This window comes from Lynx canadensis, chromosome D2 (assembly GCF_007474595.2).
Source record: "Lynx canadensis isolate LIC74 chromosome D2, mLynCan4.pri.v2, whole genome shotgun sequence".
NCBI classification, from domain to species: Eukaryota; Metazoa; Chordata; class Mammalia; order Carnivora; family Felidae; genus Lynx; species Lynx canadensis.
Window position 1 is genome coordinate 2,957,077 of NC_044313.2, and position 17,500 is coordinate 2,974,576.

A 17,500-nucleotide genomic window follows, 5' to 3' on the forward strand; every position below is an offset into this window, starting at 1 on the left:
TTTAGATGCTCATTTTTCATGAAGATAAATATGACATGAATCATAATTTCCCTGAAGTAAATATTACAAATAATAAAATACTCAGGCAAGCAAGTTGAGGAATGACAGTAATGTTTTCCATTTGTATGGTAAGTGGCGAACCTTGTGGCCTATCAAGTAACAAATTGAATGTTTAATCTTTTTCCATGCAGATTGAGGGTGGCAAAGTGGCAGTGGCCTCACAACAAATTGAGAGTTCTCTGGTGGCTCATGGAGTATCAGCTATTTTGCCTTCGGAGGCCAATAGAGGGTGTCAGCAGGGCTTTGTCAAAATATATCACGAGCGTGAAGTTGTAAAATTGCAATTTACAACAAAAAGACTTTGGGATAACGGGCAAATCTTAGGCATGCTAAATACATAGCAAATATTTAGAGAGGCTTTGTAAGCAATTTAAATATTGTTAGGGGAAGTTGCTTAGCATCTGTGGTACATCCCAGAGGTAAAGAAAGAAATGTATCCTATCAAATGGTAAATAGTCTATTCCAAATGATAAAAATATTCTTTAGCTACTACTGATGGAGTCCACCTAATTGGTTGAAGGTAGCTTAAAGCCATACCAGAAATCAGGCTGGTGGCTGCTCTTTGAGCCTGTCACAGGTCTCTTGGCGTTAGGGGGCTGTCATCTCTGTCCTCAAATTTTGAAGTCCCTGGGGGCCCCGGGGACCCTGGGGGCAGCGGTGGTGGCAGTCGTTCCTCCGTGTCGTTGGAACACGGGGGGGGGGGGGGGCGCGGTGAGGGGGGGGCGGGGGGCGCGCACCGAGGCCCGGTGTCCTGACCCTCCAGGCCACGGTTCAGGAGCGCTCGTACTGTTCGGCCGGGGGAGGGGGGGGAGCACTCATTTTGTTAAAGGTCCTGTTGTATATTAAGTTGCAGCGTCTGCACTACAAGATGATGCCACTAGCATTCTGATTAAGGATTTTATACATGAAAAAATTTTCATTATCTGAGTTCCCAGAGACCTCCCGAGTGGTTGGCTGCCTGACCCACAACTGTGTCTCAGAGTGTTAGGGTGGCCGCCCGGGCAGGAAGGTGTGCCCTGTGCTGTTTGCTCTGTTACATGAGCAATTAATGGGGCTCTTTACTCTCAGGGAAGCCGACAGTCTTCATAACCAAAAAAAAAAAAAAAAAAAAGAAAACCACTTAAGTGGATTTTGCTAATTTTCTCTTTGATTTCAGGAGCGTGAAGAAAGCACGTGGAGCCACTGAGTTGTGGCGGGGTACAATAGGGTGGCAGGAGGCTGGCTTCTATGTTCTGTGCAGTTTGCATTCTTGACACATGCGACTCAGGCCGTGGGGAAGAAGTTAGGGACTGCCGCCTACTTCTTTTTTTCTCTTTTTCGTTTTTTAAATGTTTGTTTATTTTTGAGAGAGACAGAGACAGAATGCGAGTGGGTTAGGGGCAGAGAGAGAGGGAGGCACGGAATCCGAAGCAGGCTCCAGGCTCTGAGCTGTCAGCACAGAGCCCGACGCGGGGCTCGAACTCATGTGAGACCATGACCCGAGCCGAAGTCCGATGCTCAATCGACTGAGCAGGTGCCCCCCCCCCCACTTTTTTTTTTTCCTTAAACAGGATATTCTTCAGTTAATTCTTCCTGGTTGCTTTCCTTAATTCTTGTAACATCTGCCTAAACGAAGGGTGAGGCTATCTCAAAGTGAATGACAGACTTGTGCGTGTCCTCTCTGATCACACCAGTAAGGAAAGTGTTTTCGAAACTCACGGGTAGGCTCTGCTGGCCCTTTAGTTCTTGGGGGTGGGGGTGGGGGTGCTGCTCAGGTCGTGGGTGGGTGTGAACGGAGCCCCTTGACAGGGAAGTCTGCTGGCGGAAGAGCCAGAGAGGAAGACGGGACGACCCAGCTCAGAGGAAGGGTCTGCCCCAAGTTTGCTGGCTGGAGGGGAGCTGTGTCCTGATTGCACAAGGGCGTCCGTGTGCGCCCCATTGATGCTACGGCGAGAGGCCCTCTAGTGGGGACAGGAGGCACTGCGTGCCTCTCTGCCTCCGGCAACAGTGCTGTCCCTCAGGACCCCAAGCTCATTGTGGACCCCCTCGGCAGCAGGAGGGCAACGAAGTGTGTGGGGGGGGGGGACGGGGGGTGCTTGGGGGCTCCCTTGTGGACCCTGAGCACAGCAATGGGAACCTGCCGGGCTGCCCACGTGCCAGGGCTTGACCACAAGCAGAGGTGATGTGCCGCGTTCCCCCGCTCACCTGCTTTGCCAGATGGACGCTGGGTTTGTGAGGTCACCCTCCTGAAAGTTGCAGTTGAGCAGGACAAGCAGAGAGGCGCTGTCCGATGGCCACGAGGCCAGTTCCACTCGTGGTTCTGTGGGGGCGGTGGGGACACCTTTCTGGGTCCACCGACTCTGCTGTCACTCCCCTGGCCCAGGCTGTGCCATCTGTAGGGCCCCTGCTCACAGTAGGATTTTGATAATTCTCTACCTTTTTTTTTTTTTTATAATTGCAGAATCATAAAATATTTTAATTTCAAGGTTAGCAATTTTCTCTTGCATACTTAATTTATAATTAGCTGGTTTATAAACCTGTTCTGCGAATATAATTTTACTGTTGCCAAATGTTCTTCATGAATAATTAAGGGCAAATCCCTATTTATCAAATTATTAATATACCTAATAGCCTTGTTTTCATAAACAATGCATTGGAGTTGGATTTAAAGAAAACCACCTCTGAGGGATCTGGTGTTCTGTTCCCACCACGGCAAGGACCTGCTCTGGGCGTCTGCACAGAGGGATGCTTGTGCTGTGTTGATGTCACGGCCCCGGGCCTTCTTTCCTCCACAAAGGCCCAGGTATCAGTAGCTGGACAAACACAATGGCCATTCACCAGTGGGACTGGCCTTCTCGGCCTCTTGAACAATGTTGTTATTTGTTCTAGCAATTCACCAGGAGCATTTTTGGAGGAAATGTAACAGATGAAACCATGCTTTCAGCCTTTAAAAGTCTCTTTCGGCATAATCCCACCCCCATTAGTAGGGGACCGCTTTTCAAAGTGAGGAAAAGCAACTTTTATGTGCGAATGTGGACCCGAGGCGGGCATGAAAAGCCTCCGTCCCGCCTTGCGGTCCGTCGACCCCCAGACCGTACAAGGTTCGGTCCAGAAGACGGAGGACGAGCCGGCGGAACCTGAAGACTCGTGCAGGGGGTGTGAGTGTGTGACACTCGGGGAGGCTCACGCGCCCCCGCCTCCCCTCTTCAACTCCCTCCCTTCCATGGAGGAGGACGACACTGTCCTTTCTCCTTGGGCCAGACCTCAGATCATCTCCTCACCAGAAGAAGATGCCCAGCTCACACTTAGGAGTAGCTGCGACGACCGAACGATATGCAGGGCCACGGTGCTAATTCGCAACTATTCATTAAGAGCCAAACTTGTAGGGTCCATCCGCCGAGTATCCGCCGGGTTTCTAGGGCGCGGTCTCCGAGCCCGCCGGCGGGGTGTTCCAGCAGCGAGGGGCAGGTGGTCCGGCCCGGTGAGCTGGGTTTGTGCTCGCTTATTACCATCCGCCAGGTTTCTAGTTGAGGCTCTGGAAGGAGGTAGGGCCGGGCCCCGGTCTTCTTGGGGCTGGCATATGAGCCCGCTCGCCATGTGTGTGCGACTCCGTGTGTATGATTCATTCCAGAGCAGTTTTAGTCCTCATAAAATATTCATTTTGGTTGTGCAGGGCCCTGTAATTGCCATCTCTCACCCTGAATTATTTATACCTTGCACAGACTGACAAAGCTTTGCCATGCGGCACTAGATGAATCAGAAACACGGATCTTTGCTGCCAACAGCATTATAGTTTCACAAAATATGGCACCAACGTCATTCTGGGCTGCCTCATCTCTAAATCCAGCTTTTCTTGATTTGACATTTTCTTTACTCTTCCATTGTCTTAGTCAGGCAGAAAGGTTGCCTCTCAACTCAAAGCAGCAACCTTTCTTGCTTGCATTATAGCCGCTGTGCTTGAGAGGACTAATGTATCTTTATTGCCCTTACTTTTTTATGCTCGGTAACAAGACAGTGCTTGGGCTCACTTTAGAGCCATATATTATACATTAGCGATAAAATGATGCAAATAGTCCTGAATACTCTTCAAACAGATAGTGGAGATCAGCCTGGACCTAGCTGCTTGTCACAAAAACAGAGAATAAAAGGTGACGTGAGAAGTTGGGCGGGGGGCACGCCCCCCGCTGTGGGCCCCGCGAGCAGGCCTGGGCCCAGGTGTGGCCGGTGCCCGGCTTGGGTGTCTTGGCTGGCGGGGACAGGCGATCCGAGCACCCTGCTCCTGGCCCCCTGAGTGCACCCACTCCCCGCCAGCCACCCCCTCCACACCCCCGCCCCCCCCACCCCGGCCCTGGGCTTGCCCGTCGCCAGCCTCTCTGGGGGCCCCGGGCACCACTGCCTCTCATCCTGCCCGCACCCCCCCCCCGCCCCTCCCACACTCCAGGATGTGAGCACTTAGAACGAGGGACCTTGGAACCCCTCCGAATATATAGGAAAACCATGTGAATGCGAATTAGGGGCTGGGAGGCTGGAGCCAAACTCCTCCACAAACCTTTCGAAACTAGAAAGCAACCCAATGGACTCTGAATGCCATGAGCTTACGTTTCTGAGAGGAGACAATGACAGCCGGCAACAATCCCGGTGAAAAATCCCCGGGTGCCGAAGGCTCCAGAAAAGATCATGTGTGGAATATTCACACACAGAACTGGAGGGCGGCGTGGGGAGCCCAGTAAGGTTTGCTGTGATCTTAACACCTCAGCCCTTCCCTGAGCCACAGACCAGGATTAATTTATGGCTCCTGGCTCATCAACAAAGGGACGTGAAGAGGGTAGGCTCAGTGCTGTTCCGAGTAATGTATGACCTGTACACACATTTCTCTTGTATTTGTTGACACGCAGGGGTAATGAAGTTAAAGCTTCGCACACATGTGCCCCCTCATTAAGCTGCATTACCTGCATTAAAACTAATAATTGCCACTCAGAGCTGTGCTCCCATTAATCATTTATAATGTTTTAATAAGTTTTTAATCAGGACCTAAAAGGCTAGAGAGGCCGGCATAGGCAGGTTCGACACTGGTGTCCTGTGTGCATGCACGGGCTTGATTTAAAATGTGATTTTTTTTTTTATTAATAATTCAGCCCACAAAGATGCTAGTTCTTAATTAAGCAAGCTGGCGTGGATGGGGGGGGGCGGGGGACGTGCATGTGAGTAGGAGATTGTCCACTTGGAGACTGGGTGGGGAAAGCCCCGAAAACCAAAATAACCAAAAAACCCCACATTTGTTTTGAGAATGATCTCCATAATGGACAAAACTCGGAACGGCAAGGAGATAGTCCCCATTATCTTCAGATCCCTAAAAACGCACCCGCGTCTGGTGGGAGAGGTTTGAAGCCCTAAGTTCGAGTAAGCGAAGGCACTTAATCTCTGCGCACAAAGTCTCTGTGAAAAGTCCCCCCCGGAGCTGGCAACAAGTCAGGGGGTGCATCTGATGTGAGCCAAGTGATGCTGGCATTTTTCTTAAATAAGGAGCTTCGTGATCAGAGCTGGCAAATAGAGCAGTGTCCAGAGGGAGTGAGGAAGCTGTTTTAATGAGCCCGCAGCGAAAGACAAAATACAGACTGATTGACAGGGCGAATGATCTGGTGGGGAAATAATGTCAATGCTGCATCGCCCATTAGAAATAGAGAAATAGGTAAAGAGGAAAAGGGAGATAGGCACTTGAAACGAGAGCGAGGCCTGGTGCAAATACAGTGCACTTCACGCTTCCTTTGTGCTGTGCAGTTGACTTCTTTTAAACAGATAACCTTATCAAAACTATCACGAACTATCAGCAACAGTTACAGAAAATACTAACTAGGATCCTGACAGCGAGGCAGGTAGGGTAGCCGACAAAGCACAGGACTCTGGGTTGCGTTTGCTTTTCGAGTGTCTACCTGGGTTTTACTTATCTGAACACATTAAAACCACCCGGAAAAGTTTAATGCAAGTCATAGAAATTTCTCCAAAAGGAGGGCTTGGCAGGATCTGTTACGGAGGTGGATATTGAACTGGTCGGCAAAGCTATTAAATCCCATCAGATCTCCTTGGCATCATTTTAATGAGAATCATTGCAAAAGTACAAGATCATGGTATCTATAAGTGCCTCTTGACAGCCTCTGCTGAAATTGTGATGAAAAGGAAAACCATTATAGCAGAAATTTAGCGATAAGGCTGTTTGGAGGGACGGCGGGGCCTAGTGTGGCTCTAGACCGTGAAGGGTTAATTTTCTAAACCTAATAATGTTCGATAGTGAGGTATTTGTCAGGAGATAAAGAAGTGATAGAATCTGGGAAGTGGGTCCCTTGGTGATTGTAGTACAAATATTGTTAATGCGGTGTGGTTACTACAGCGAAGGGAAGTAAAATAGCTCTGGTCCACTAGAGACAGGCTCTGCTACAGTAGAGCAGGAACCTCCAGACAAAGGCCAGTAATTGTTGAACTACGAGTCAAGCCGTGGATATTTTCAAATCCTTATACATCTACATTTACATGCAGGGGACCGCGCGTGTGGTGGTAGGGGGGGCAGGGGGGACGGCCGCACAGAGACCAGGAGCCCACAGTGGGGAGGCGGGCAGCCCCAGACCTCTGGCTGGGGAGGGGGCCCCTCGCGGAGGACATCTGGGCACAGCTGTAAAATTCAGTACTGTCACCCTCTGCCCCTTCGTTATGACGTCATGTAGGCACTACAAGTATATGAGACCCATAACTTGAAATGTACAAGAATTTAATAAGTCTGGTGTTGGAACAATTTGTCATGGCATATTTGAAGAATAAATCAGACTAATGGAGCACACTTTCCCTCCCGTATGGCATTACGGAATGTGAGCCCAGTAATAGCTAATGGCAGGAGAGGGAGAAAAAGAGAGGCCTGACATTCAGACCCTCGCATTTTGGAAATCCGATACGTATTGACCTGTGTACTATCTCAGTGCACAGATCTGATGTCAGCAGAATGTAGTCTTGTATAGGAACTGCTCATTACAGGTTTTGTGAAGGAAGCACATTGTCTCTGAGCACCAGAACCCGATCGGCTAGAATTGCTCAGTAATCAATACTCCAGCGACTGATGGCCGGGCACGCACACACCACAGCTGTGGCCACGGCTTTCAGGGACTTCCCAGTAATTAGCAGGGACTTCAAGGAAGCACTCCACTGGTCACTTTCTTATCAGTCAGGGAAAAGTCTCTTAAAGGCTCTATCTTTTAATTTGACTCTTTAACCGTTTCCTTTCAAGAGCGCCTTAGTGGCCACAGCCACGACTCCCAGAGAGGGCCCCCCCGCCCCCGCCCCTCTCCACGCACACGTCCAGTTTGGGCCGGGTGGGGGCTTGGGATTGTGCTGAGCAGGAGCGGATTGACGGGACATGAAATTCGCCGTTTTACAGTGAACGAGTCAGTGGCATTTAGTTCCTTCCCAAGATTGTGCAAGCCCCACCCCTCTCTAGTTCCAGGCGTTTCCACCCCTCACAAATGGAGACCCTGGGCCACTGAGCAGTTGTCCCCCACCTCATCGCCCTCCCTCCCCCCCCCGCCCCCCCACCGGCCCCTGGCCACCACGAGTGGGCGGGGACTTCTACAGCCGTGTTTTCTGGTTGGTATCTGATACTCTTTCTTGTCAAGGTAATATTATTAAAATAGTCTCCTGGTTTTGTGTTCTGGTTCCAGGAACTACAAACGTGGGGCTTGATCTGGAATGGGGTTCTTGGGTAACCTCCAGAAGCTGTCAGCGCCATGATTTACACACGAATGCTTTGGGTTTTCTGATTGATGGCATGGAGGTCTATCCGTGGCCGTGTTCATTTGCAGCTTATTAAGAGCCTGGCCTTAAAATGGAAAAGCGAGTAGCCCCTCACTCCAACCCCCACCAAAAAAATATATCAGTAGTTTTCACTCTTGACTCAGATTTCCCGTCCTGTCCATAGAGGAGGGCCAGAAGAGGAGGTGGTGCCTCTGGGACAGAGGCTGGGATTGAGGTGTGGGAGGGGCCTGTTGGAAGCCAGACCTCTTTGCTCTGAGCCCGGAGCTCAGCCTGTGCTAAGGTGTGGCCTGAGGAACCCTGGGACGGGGCCGCCAGGCTCACACCTTGCAGCACGCTGTCACTCGTGTGTCCAAGCCCTGGCAAGACTGAGCCCCGGAAGAGTCTAAAACTTGGTGATTTAAAAAAAAAAAAATCCCTACCTATAGGGCTCCCGAAATGCCGGGAAGAGGTAATTTCAAACAAGTGATACCCACGTGCAAAAGGCAAGCAATTAAAACCGCTCCGAGTTCCTTTTTTCTCCTCAATCACCAGGGTGCACACGCCAAGCCCACTGCATTTCTAAGGAGACAATCTATTTCTCCTTTGACCAGAGGGAAAAAAATCATTATTACATGATTAGTGGCTTCAGTTAGGTGAGAAGCGGCAGTGCAGGGAAGGCGGTGAGGGTGAGTGGTATTAATTACCTAACACTTGCTGGCAAGATAATTTTATCAGTGATTTGGCCACTAGTAAGTTGCAGCTTTTGATAAAAGTGGGCAAGTTCTTAGCTCCTAGAAACATGAGGGAAGGGAATGGTGTCAGATGAAATGCATCTCATCAGCTTTTCTCTGACAAACCAAATTCATTCCTTATGTAATTGATAACGGCCTTGTCCAATTATTTCACACATTACAATACACAGAGGCCCCCTTACAGGTTTTGCAGGGTTGTAATTAGCTATGCTAATATCTCCTTTATTGGCCCTAATATTGCTCGACACCTTTTGCCATCCTGGAACCCACGAGAGCCCCATGGCCTGTCAGGACCGCTGATTATTGAGAAGGATAGCTTTAATCAAACATAATTGCAGTTAATTTTTCTCTCCTGCTCTCTGTTGCCAGCGTCTAATGCCACGGACTCCTTGATATTCCATTAAATTACAATTAAACAGCCTCCTTTGTTTCTGATTGTCCTGAACACCACCACAAAGTTCTGTAGCCGTTTAAAGGAGAACTGTCTGTCCTAATTGCCTGCGCGCACACAAAGGGCCAATTTATGCAATGCCCATGTAGAATTTAAACAGTTCATAATGTAATGGATATTACACAGGAGCCTAACACTACAATTAAAATGATTTTCATCAGATAGAGCAGCTCTGGTTAATCAGCTTCATAAAAGTAAATATAAATGAACTAATTCATAGCTTAAACACACAGAAGTGGAGCAGACTCTGAAATGAGTTACTGCAGTGGGGGGCTTGCCCCTCGTCATGGGCTGCTGGGGGCGGGCTCCAGTTAAAACGCTTGATCCCGTGTTTTGCTGTGGCCCCACTTATGGCGTCCACGTCCACCACGTGGCACTTCTGGTGGCGCTGTGGCTGTTGGAGAGGATGCCGGCATGGATGCGGCCAAGACCAAACCTGACTTTCCCCGCAGGTGCAGCCATGGCCGGGCTTTGCCAGGTAGCAGCCCCTACAGACGTGAGGGCCCGCCCTGGAGCTGGCGGCAGAGACCGCAGGCAGGTACCCGTTGCCGGAGCCAGCGGACTGTCCCGTCCCGACCCCCAGGCAGCGGCCCCGCGCGCACCTTGCCAGGTGCTGGCGAGCGGGAGGGAGCCCGCTGGAGCCTGCTTGGGTGGCCTTCTCTTCTAATCGCTGCACGCTCTAAAAGTGGAAAACCTGGTTTCGGAAGTAATGAGCTCGCACCTCTCCCCCTTCTCATCGCTACTGAGAACTGTCCGGGGTCTTGTCTGACATCTCCGAGCAGAACATTACTGGGGAGTTTCCGCCGATGTGAAACAGTTTGCCCTGGGCGGTTGCCTTCACTCCTGCCGGAGAGAAACAAGTAAATAAAGCCCATATTTCAAGCTTGATTTACTCTGGTACCTACTGTGAAAGATGATGGCTCTTTAGGGAAATAAAGACAGGGTCAGGGAATTAGTGTACATAATGGTCATTTTGATGATGGGCCAACAGATGCAATGGAGAAGCGTACTGTACACAATTAAGCATAATGTACTAATGACAGGTTAGAATTTTTATCGCCTCTTTGCCATCGAGCAGCAAATCCATGTTTAGCAGTAATAAAGAGTTTATTGGTGTTAAAGCCAAAGATTTTCTGACATAGGAAAGATTTTTCCCTTCATAACAAGAGTATTAAATCCTTTGTGTACCAGAGTCTGGAAGTAAGATATGTAAAGTGGTTGTCAGATATTTCTTAGGAAAAAGCCAATTACAGGGTAATTGAGTAAGGGGTGAGAATTACCATTTGACTTCACGTGTAGGGCGTTGGGTTTCCTCCCCCTCCCCAAACGTCCGCCCAGCGTCTCGCTGAGCCCTGGCTGGTGGGAGCGTCCCTGCGCTCTGGGCGTGCTTGCACCGTGTCTGTGGTCAAGCACTGGCTCGTCTGTCGCATCCGCCTTGTAACCCCAACAAGGGTAAACGGTAAGCACGAGGCTGCCCTTCCTCCCGGCTGAGGCTTCCTCTGTCTGGCCCTAGATGTTGGGCCTTACTTTCTGTGATCGGGACCAGAGCTCTTGGAAGGGGCTCTACCCTCGGGGGCCGTGCACGACACACCTCCCCCGTGTGCGTCCACGGCCCACGGAGATACTGGGTTGGAAGCAAAAACTTCCGGCGCCACATCCCAAGCAAGCGTGTGTGCGCCCATCCCCGGCAATGCTCCGGCTGTCCACGGGGCCTAGCACCCAAGTCTGTTCAGCTAAAGTTCTGCGCCAGGCCCAGCTCACCCTCCTCACGGCCAGTGGCTATTTAGACCATCTTCAGAACACTCTGCTGCCTCGCAGGGGAAGGGTGAGCCGCCTAAAAAGATATTGAGGAATTTAAAGAAACCTCTTCTGGAGGGGGGGTAAAAAAAAAAAAAAATCTTTCGCATCACAAAAAAAGCTCCCGCAGACGGCTCCATCCAGATGAGAGCTTCTCAGGCCGGCACCTGCTCAGAAGATTAGCCGGGTGGTAATGTGTGGCATAATTGCACCATGTGGCTGTCCCCGAAGTGAAAACCTAATTGCCTGACTGGACGATAAGTTTGTGACGCCCTCACCTTGTTAGGGCCTCTCTGATGCAGTTCAAATGCAGTGTGGCCGCAGGTGCGCCTAATTTACCTCGCTGCAGAGCGCGTGGAGTTTAATTGCACAGTGGTTGTTAGGAAAAATTGGTGGGTGGAATATCAAGTGACTTACTGTATGCTGATGGCAGATGGTACTGAGAGGCACTGTGAGCTAAGCGTATAGGTGAGGGGAGTTAATAAAAGATGTAAATTCTGGCCTAAAATAGTGAGGCCTGGTGGTATGTAAGAAAATTTAATTAAGTGGCCACGATTCTTTTACCCATCAATTGGGTTTTCTTCTTCCGCGCGGAAAAGGCGTCCGGGATACGTTGGGAATGCAGCTGGAGGGATGAATCTTGGTCGGTGGAGTCTTTTTATTTTCTGATGTGATAATTGTCAACAAGGAATCTTGACCGTTAAGGCTGAGTTCAAGGAAATCATGTGAAACTTCATAAAACATTAATAAGCCTCAGGTAGGACAGGGGATATTTGGACAGAACAGAGAGGGGAGTTTTGTTGGTTAACTTTGCCGGACAGGATGCTCAGACACTGGTAGAGAGCATGCGTGTCAGCACAGAGACCCCGCCCCCGCCCCGCCCACAGTGGGCGTGGCTTTGTACGCGGAGGCAGAGGGGTGCAGTCTCCCCCCGGGGTATGTGCTCCAGCCAGGTCTCCCAGCATCCGTGGGCTCACGTGGTGGGCTAGAACTTCTGTTGTGAGCGAGCATGCGGGCATGGAGGGGACAACGTGATGAGATTTTTGTCACAGCATCTCAGCACCCTGTCAGGACCCCTGAATCTTCATGCCTCAGAGCACAAGGGCAGGGCTGGGGGTGGGGGGAGTACAAACGGCTGTTGCCTCTGAGCCACGCTAGCGGCTGCGTCTCCCCGCTCTCCCCCTGAGCCGCGGTTTCATTGTTGTATCCCCGAATCATCGATTAGTTCCCTAAACACACACACAGACGTTATCGCAGCCCTTAAAGCTCACCCCCAAATCCTTTCTTTTCGTAAGAGTTGCACCCACTGTAACTTTCGAAAATACGCCTTTGGAAGTGTGTCTGGCTGGGCGGTGGCGCCCTCGGGGGTTACGGTTGCCAGATGAAGTTGAGCGCACCCAGTTACGTTTGAGTTATGGGCGAAGAGCAGTTTTTTAGGATCGGTGTGCTTTGGGATGTTCCTGTCCTAAAAAATTACTCGTCGTCTACCGGAAACGCCAATGTAACCAGGCATCCTGTGTTTTTATTTGCTGAAGCTGGCAGCCCCATCTGGGGCGGACAGTTCCCCAGTGCTTAACGTGTAAAGGTCCAGGCAAGAAATGGCCAGTCCGAGTCACAGCTGTTATCATAAAGCTTGGAGACCCATAATGTCAAGACAGATGTAAGTCACTGCTTGTGTGTGTGGACACCTTCTGCGCTGGCCGGCAGAGCCCGGGGCGCCCTTGCCCACGCCGCCGGCGTCGTCTCCCGATGGCGCCCCCTGCAGGCGACGATTCATTGTCGTGCTAATCGGGCGCCCCCTGCAGGCAGCGAGCAGCGGGCGGTCGTGGGTAGCCTTCACTGCTCCCGGCGCAACGGCGTCTTTCTAAAAGTCTGTGAGTTTGTCTGATAACCCTAACAAATATCCGTTTTTTGTATTTTTGTAGATTCTTTCTAAAGTTTTTCCTCAAGTGCAATCAGAACTGTTTGAAGAATGCAGGCAACCCTCGAGATATGCGGAGATTCCAGGTACTCGTTTCTCAAAGACACGCGGGCCGTGGTCCGCACTTTTAACGTGAAATTTGAATTCTCTGATGTTGTGATTGTTCAGAAAACAGTCTTTAGTTCTCCAAGGGTTTGGGAGCAAACCAGAATCGGTTCATTTGATAAAAAGATTTAAATCGAGTTGCTTTAAAAACAATCCAGCGTCTTTAGCATGCCAGATTCATGGCATCTGTGCATACCTAAATGGCAAATTGAAATTGGCTCTGAAAATGGGACCTTGGCTTTGCAAGGTGCACCTCTTAGGGTGGTCACGCCGTGCCTGCCCACCGTGTTGGGCTTCCAGACATCTGGAAATTGGAATTATCAGAGCTGTAGGTTAAGTCGGGTTCCCTTTTACATTCAACCGTGGTAAGTCTTGGAGGTGTATTTCAGAATGTCCTCAAAGTCCTCTCCGTGTTAGTACGTAACGTAGCCTGTTTCCTCAGTTGTACATAGTCGTGTACGACTGGTTCGGACTTGGAGCCCGTGCTCAAGGTCGTCGTTTTAGGGATGGATGGATGGAGTTTTCACAGGGCAGAGCCATAGTACAGCCTGTTGGGTAAGCATGAGACTTTGGGCCCTCCTCATGAAGCGAGCCTCGCCTGTTTGATGCAGGCCTCTTACAAGTTCCAGAATGTTCTCCCAGCTGTTTCCTTTCCCTCAGGGTTGATCTGTTCTTGCTTCCTTAAGCCCATGCCTGATTGCTAGGCTGTGTTCCTGGGTGCAGGCTAACTCAGATTCTGGCTTGCTTCAGAGGACTTCATCTCCAGGAGAGAGGATAGAGAGCTGGATGGGTTATCGCTGAGTCCATAATTTTCTTGCCTTTTGAGTGGTTAGGAGATTACTTCGGGGTGAAAGGTACATCATATATGATGGATCATCTTGCTGAATTTAATTGTAAAAATATTCTGGGCTGGGACACAGAAGTGCTGTTAGTCCCTACTAACCAGAGAAGAATCTGGCAGCGAGTGGAAATGAATGCTACATTGGATGGCTTACCATCAAACTGCTCAAGGTCATTTTTAGAAATTTAACTTACCTTCCAGGCTTTTAGGACACGTGAATTTGTCTTACAGCCAATCAGCCAGTCAGAGAAGGGTCTGTGGGCTGTTTCACAGTCATGCTCTGCAGGTGGGGGACAGTGTCTCTTGCAAACATCTGGGCCTGCTCCCACCTTCTTGCACCAGGCTTCATGGTGATACTGGCCCATCTAAGCAGAGCGGAGGTCATGCATTGTCTCGCCATTGGCCACCATGCCATCCGTTGCCAGTGAGCCCACAGTTACTAGAAGGATGGGCTCTGCTCTCTTTAGCTCATCTCCCCGCCTTGCAGAGGGTTTAACTGGACTTAAGAGTGTGTCAGGGCTTACACAATATCTCCAGCTGGCTTCACAAACTCAGCACCTTTCTGTACATATACTGCAGGGCTGGCCCTGGCCAAGAGACAAAACACAGCTTGTCTGCTTCCTCTGCTGAACTACACACTTTTCCCTTGGTGACTGACCTATATAGAGATGACAGAGCCAAGACTGTCCTTTTTTTATTTTTATTTTTACCTTGCTTCTTTAACGTATCATGGTCTAAGAGCCTGAGGACGGTCAAGTCTGTGGCTCAGAGTTAGTTACGTGGCCCTTTGCATCGTGCTTAGATGAGGATACAGGTACAGGTGCGTCACAGCCCAGGCGAGGGGTGGCCCTGCATCCTGGGGATGCGGCAGGTGCCCACCCCATGGGTGGTGGCTATCAAGGAGGTGATGACACATCTGACATTGGACGTAGGGACGCCGAGGGCGGGACCCACTGTGTTTTAAGGCTCGGGGGGGGGGGGGCAATATTATGGAGACTCTCGCAGTCTTGTAGAGCCGTCCTGGGAAGGAAGCATCAAGGAAAGTGCCTCATGAGGGAGTTTTGGGGGATGTGGTGGGTGCTGTCCCTGCTTTACAGTTTTCTTGTGGGCCTGAGGTTTTTTATAAAAACCATCAATTCCCCGTGTATTCATATGTATGTATGTAGTGTTGACCTTTTTTTTTTATTATTAGTTTTCTTTATTTTTGAGAGGCAGAGAGAGACAGAGCACCTGTGGGGGAGGGGCAGAGAGAGAGGGAGACACAAAATCCGAAGAAGGCTCCAGGCTCTGAGCCGTCAGCACAGAGCTGGACGTGGGGCTTGAACCCATGAACTGTGAGCTCATGACTGAGCCGAAGTCGGATGCTCAATCGACTCAGCCACCCAGGTGCCCGACCTTTTTTTATTCCTTAAAAATGCTACTTATTTTTGGGGCGCCTGGGTGGCGCAGTCGGTTAAGCGTCCGACTTCAGCCAGGTCACGATCTCGCGGTCCGTGAGTTCGAGCCCCGCGTCGGGCTCTGGGCTGATGGCTCAGAGCCTGGAGCCTGTTTCTGATTCTGTGTCTCCCTCTCTCTCTGCCCCTCCCCTGTTCATGCTCTGTCTCTCTCTGTCCCAAAAATAAATAAACGTTGAAAAAAAAATTTAAAAAAAATGCTACTTATTTTTAAATCTTTGATCACTTTTATTTATTTATTTTTTTAATAGACTTTTTTTTTGAAGAGCAGTGTTGGGCTTTCAGGAAGAATCCACAGAAAGTTCCGAGAATTCCCGGACATCCCCCTGGGCACACCCTCCCTGCCAGTTGGCCCTGTTGTTAATGTCTTGCGTTGGTGGGGTACATTTGCTACATCGAATGAACCAGGGTTGATGCATTATTAACTAAGGGCCGCTGTAGCTCTGGCTTTCAGTAGTCATTTTACATGGCATGTTTGGGCATGTGCAGACCAGGCAGGGAGGGCACACGTGGGCTGGGAGGCCTCTTGGTCCCTCCTCTCCTGCTCCAGCTGTGTGTGTGTGGGGCTCTGCTGCTCTAGGTGGTGCTGGCCCTCCCCGCTGCCCACACGTGGCAAAGAGCCAGGCTCCCTGCACCCCAGATGCGGGCTTCAGCTGCACGAGCCCTGCTGTGAGGCCCAGACTGGACCAGGGCTCACGCCTTTGCGACTCATGTCGGCTGTCCGGTAAATAATGGACCGCGTGGGCTCAGCTCTGTTTAAGAACGATCTTAAGGCTGGGTAGGGAGTCCATTAAAGGATGCTTGTCACAAGCCCACCTGGGAAGGTGTCTGGGGGCTGGGCAGGGGTGACCCCGGCAAGGGCATCTGTCCAGCAGAAGGGGCCATTCCACTGGCACCAGGGTCCTTGCCGTCCTCTGCTGGTGAACCTGAGAAAGATTCTTGCTTTGGATTGACAACACTTTCACCATTGATACTCAGCTTGGTCTTTTCAGATGCAGAAAAGTTCCTTGGCAGACATTGGATGTAATTGTAACATCGACCCAGGGATGTCGGACTGTGGGTAGTGAGTGCTTCTGACTTAGGAAGCCTGTTTTTGGCAACTCTGAATCCTCACAGTGCTCCAAGGGAGGACAGTCTCAAGTGAACTCATTTTAATTAGATAAACTATCCGATCAATATGTGAACAGATCAATCAAAACAGCAGCTTTAAAATGAGCGGCTGGAGGGGTGTTTCTGAAGCTAATGTCTGGAGGAATATTTCTCTGAATTGAACTCACTCGTTAGCATAATAGGAGATGAAACTGTGATTCAAATGGGGCAGGTTTTGGAGGGAAGCAGTCTTGAGTCCAAACAAAACAGCCCACGGGCCCCCCATTAGCCAGGGCTGCGGGGGGTGCGAGGCGGAGGCCCCCCAGGAGCGGACGCCGGTTCCCTCGGCCACAGGGCTTCCCTTTGCCAACTCGTTTCACGTCCACTTCGTCTCTGCAGGTTGTTGTGTCGACAACAGTCAACGTGGACGGCCACGTGCTGGCCGTGTCTGACAACATGTTTGTGCACAACAACTCCAAACACGGGCGGCGGGCCCGCCGTCTAGACCCGTCAGAAGGTACGGCCCCTTCTTATCTGGAAAATGGTAGGCACATGTTACATGTCTTTTTTTATTTGCAATGCTTCTTTTCCTTTGCACCATCTTTTATGTTGAGTCATGTCCAGTCGCCCTCACCGGGTGCCCCTCTTGGGTCGGACGGCCCTGGCGGGGGCACGGGCGCTCCCCAGAGCCCCCCGCCGCCAGCCCTCTCCGCCCCAGCTCTTGTTGTGGGAGAGGCCTTCTCACTCACTTCACCTGCCATGGGCTTTACGTTACTGGTTCGTTTCTAAGCTTTCTTTTGCTTGGAGCTTTCCTTGCAGTTTTAATTTATTTGCTTTTATTTTCGGCTGTCCTCAGCCCCCATACAGAAGGTCATCCCCAGACACTCTGTGCACGTCTCAGTGGGTGGTTGTGTTGTGTGGTCCCATGAGCTCAGAACACACTCGGAGGACCAGTTCTCGTCTCCGGATGGAGTGGGCCGGGGGCGGGGGGAAGGGGGAAGGGGCAAGGGGCTGAGAACGAAAACCGCATAAAACGTACCAAATGCTTCCAAGTGCCTGACTTCTTGTTTTGTCTGTTAAAAGAGAAGAATTTTGCTAAGAGTGATACAGGCAGGGGGCAGCGGTCTTAGACATGGCCTCAGGGCTCAGAAACACTCAGACGCCGAGGGCCTTCCCCAAACCCCTCACTCACGCAAGTCCCCACGGTTTATCCCACAGCCTTTAAAATAAGGTCCTTGTCCTCTATACTAAAACACTGCCCCGTAATCACGAGATCCT

General features: G+C 50.6%; 1 protein-coding gene across 1 annotated transcript in view; it reads left to right on the top strand.

Annotated features, from left to right (window-relative positions):
* Positions 1 to 17,500, top strand: part of EBF3 (EBF transcription factor 3) — a 107,959-nt gene that overhangs the window by 65,967 nt on the left and 24,492 nt on the right. Inside the window, exons 7-8 of the mRNA XM_032595300.1 lie at positions 12,738 to 12,819; positions 16,622 to 16,739. Coding sequence (XP_032451191.1) covers positions 12,738 to 12,819; positions 16,622 to 16,739 — 200 coding nt within the window. The remainder of the gene's footprint in view (positions 1 to 12,737; positions 12,820 to 16,621; positions 16,740 to 17,500) is intronic.